We start from the raw sequence: 2,601 nt of genomic DNA, 5'->3' as shown, positions 1-2,601 counted from the left end.
CTGTATGAGGGGATACCGGGGAGGGAGGGAGGGGGGAGAAGAAAGTGGGGTGGGGGGCCCAGAGGCGCTCACCGCTTTCTGGATGAGCGCCCGCATGGTGCCAGCCATGGCCGCCGCCATGCCGAAGCGCCCGTTGTTCAGGATGTTCATGGCCACCTTGAAGCCGGCGCCTGGCGCACCCAGGACGTTCTCTACCGGCACCCGGACGTTTTCAAAGTGGACTTCGGCCGTGTTGGACCCCTTGATGCCCATCTTCTTCTCGGGGGGGCCACTGGGGGGGCACGAGAGGGAATTAGACACCCAAAGAGAGGGGGGGTCCTTCTCTGCCCACCCCACCGGCTCGGGGGGGGGCTGGCCATCTCTCCCCCCCCTTTGCTCAGCACCCTAAAGCAGGGGTCTTCAAACTTGGCCCTTTGATGACTTGTGGACTTCAACTCCCAGAATTCCTCAGCCGGCGCGAGGGAATTACGACCCTTTTATGACTTGCGGACTTCAACTCCCAGAATTCCTCAGCCGGCGTGAGGGAATTACGATTTTTTGATGACTTGCGAACTTCGACTCCCAGAATTCCTCAGCTGGTGTGAGGGAACTGTGACCCTTTTGTGAATTGTGGACTTCAACTCCCAGAATTCCTCAGCCAGGCACGCTGGCTGAGGACTTCTGGGAGTTGAAGTCCACAAGTCATAAAAGGGCCAAGTTTGAAGACCCCTGTCTTAAATCTAACAACAAAATGGAGGCTGGCTGAGGAATTCTGGGAGTTGAAGTCCAGAAGTCATAAAAGGGCCAAGTTTGAAGACCCCTGCCCTAAAGGATGCGAAATCCAGTGCTCAGACATTGGGGGGGGATGTCCCCTCAACACCTCACCTGGTGACCCCCGCGAAAGCCCGCTCCACCACGAACGCCGTGATCTTGTCCTTTGTCTTCCCCGTCTCGTCCTTCTGCGGCGTTTTGGCAAAAACGGTGAAGATATCGGCAATGCCGCCATTGCTGGGTGAGGAAAGATGCAATTTTAGGATCCTCACCCAGGAAACGTGCCCCCCCCATGCAGAACCCCCCCTTCCCGGAATTGAACCGTTGTTATTGATATAGGGTTTCCTGCCTGAGCAGGGGGTTGGACTAGATGACCTGCAAGATCCTTTCCAACTTTATTATTATTATTATTATTATTATTATTATTATTATTATTATTATTATTATTATTATTAATATTAATTATTATTATTATTATTATTATTATTATTATTATTATTATTATTATTTCTGTTGTTTCGGTTCTGGTTTGTTAATCTTCTTCAGACTGTCCTCGACTTAGGCTGTTCGTTTAGCGACCGTTCGAAGTTACAACGGCCCTGAGAAACGTCGGCTTGCGCCCTATCCTCGCACTTACGACCGTCGCAGCATCCTATCGGTCCACAAACGTGGGCACCTGGCAACCAGCATGTATTTACAACGGTGTTTGTGACCTTCTGAGGGGCAAAGTCCACGGGGAAGCCTGATTCGCTTAACGATCACTGGATTCACTTAATGACCACTGGATTTGTTTAATGACCACTGGGTTCACTTAGCGACCACTGGGTTCGCTTAGCGACCACTGGATTTGCTTAATGGCCACTGGGTTTGCTTAGCGGCCACTGGATTCGCTTAATGACCACTGGATTTGCTTAATGGCCACTGGATTTGCTTAATGACCACTGGATTTGTTTAATGACCACTGGGTTTGGTTAACGGCCACTGTTGAAATCTCGGTCACTAAATGAACTCTCCTAAATCGAGGACCACCTGTATTTCAAGGACCCTTCCTCTGGATGATGGGGAGGGGGCACCTCACCTGTTGCCCCCCCCCCTGCCCACTAGTCCGCCTCACCTGATCCAGAGCTTGCTCCCGTTGAGGGTGTAGTAGGTGCCGCAGGGGCTGAGTTCAGCTCTGCTCCTGATAGAGGCAGCGTCGGAGCCGCTGGTGTTCTCGGTCAGGCAGAAGGCGGCGATGGTCTCACCTGGGGAGGGGGGGTGGAAGTGGCACAAAAGGTGTTTCCCTACGCCCCCCCCCCCTCAGCACACCACAAAGACCAAGTCACAGGCGAGGGAAATGTGGTGAAGGTGCTGGGCTAGAAAACGGGAGACGGGGAATTCTAGTTCCGCCTTTGGCGTGAAAACCGGCTGAGTGACTTTGGGCCAATCAGCAGGAGATGGTGAGTTCTAGTTCCTCCTGGGTGACTTTGGGCCAATCACTAGGAGATGGTGAGTTCTAGTTCCTCCTTAGAAAAGCTGGCTGGGTGACTTTGGGTGAATCACTAGGAGATGATGAGTTCTAGTTCCTCCTGCGTGACTTTGGGCCAATCACTAGGAGATGGTGAGTTCTAGTTTCTCCTTAGAAAAGCTGGCTGGGTGACTTTGAACCAATGACTAGGAGATGGTGAGTTCTAGTTCCACCTGGGTGACTTTGGGCCAATGACTAGGAGATGGTGAGTTCTAGTTTCTCCTTAGAAAAGCTGGCTGGGTGACTTTGAACCAATCACTAGGAGATGGTGAGTTCTAGTTCCACCTGGGTGACTTTGGGCCAATGACTAGGAGATGGTGAGTTCTAGTTTCTCCTTAGAAAAG

General features: G+C 51.9%; 1 protein-coding gene across 1 annotated transcript in view; it reads right to left on the bottom strand.

The window, feature by feature from the left end:
• Positions 1-2,601, bottom strand: part of ACADVL (acyl-CoA dehydrogenase very long chain) — a 22,337-nt gene that overhangs the window by 12,120 nt on the left and 7,616 nt on the right. Inside the window, exons 7-9 of the mRNA XM_015824653.1 lie at positions 1,865-1,994; positions 865-987; positions 73-271 (exon numbers count right to left, since the gene is read on the bottom strand). Coding sequence (XP_015680139.1) covers positions 73-271; positions 865-987; positions 1,865-1,994 — 452 coding nt within the window. The remainder of the gene's footprint in view (positions 1-72; positions 272-864; positions 988-1,864; positions 1,995-2,601) is intronic.

The sequence above is a fragment of the Protobothrops mucrosquamatus genome, unplaced genomic scaffold (assembly GCF_001527695.2).
Source record: "Protobothrops mucrosquamatus isolate PMUCROS unplaced genomic scaffold, P.Mucros_1.0 scaffold2308, whole genome shotgun sequence".
NCBI lineage: Eukaryota > Metazoa > Chordata > Lepidosauria > Squamata > Viperidae > Protobothrops > Protobothrops mucrosquamatus.
The sequence above is the reverse complement of the archived record's forward strand: the minus strand, read 5'-3'. Positions and strand labels throughout refer to the sequence as shown.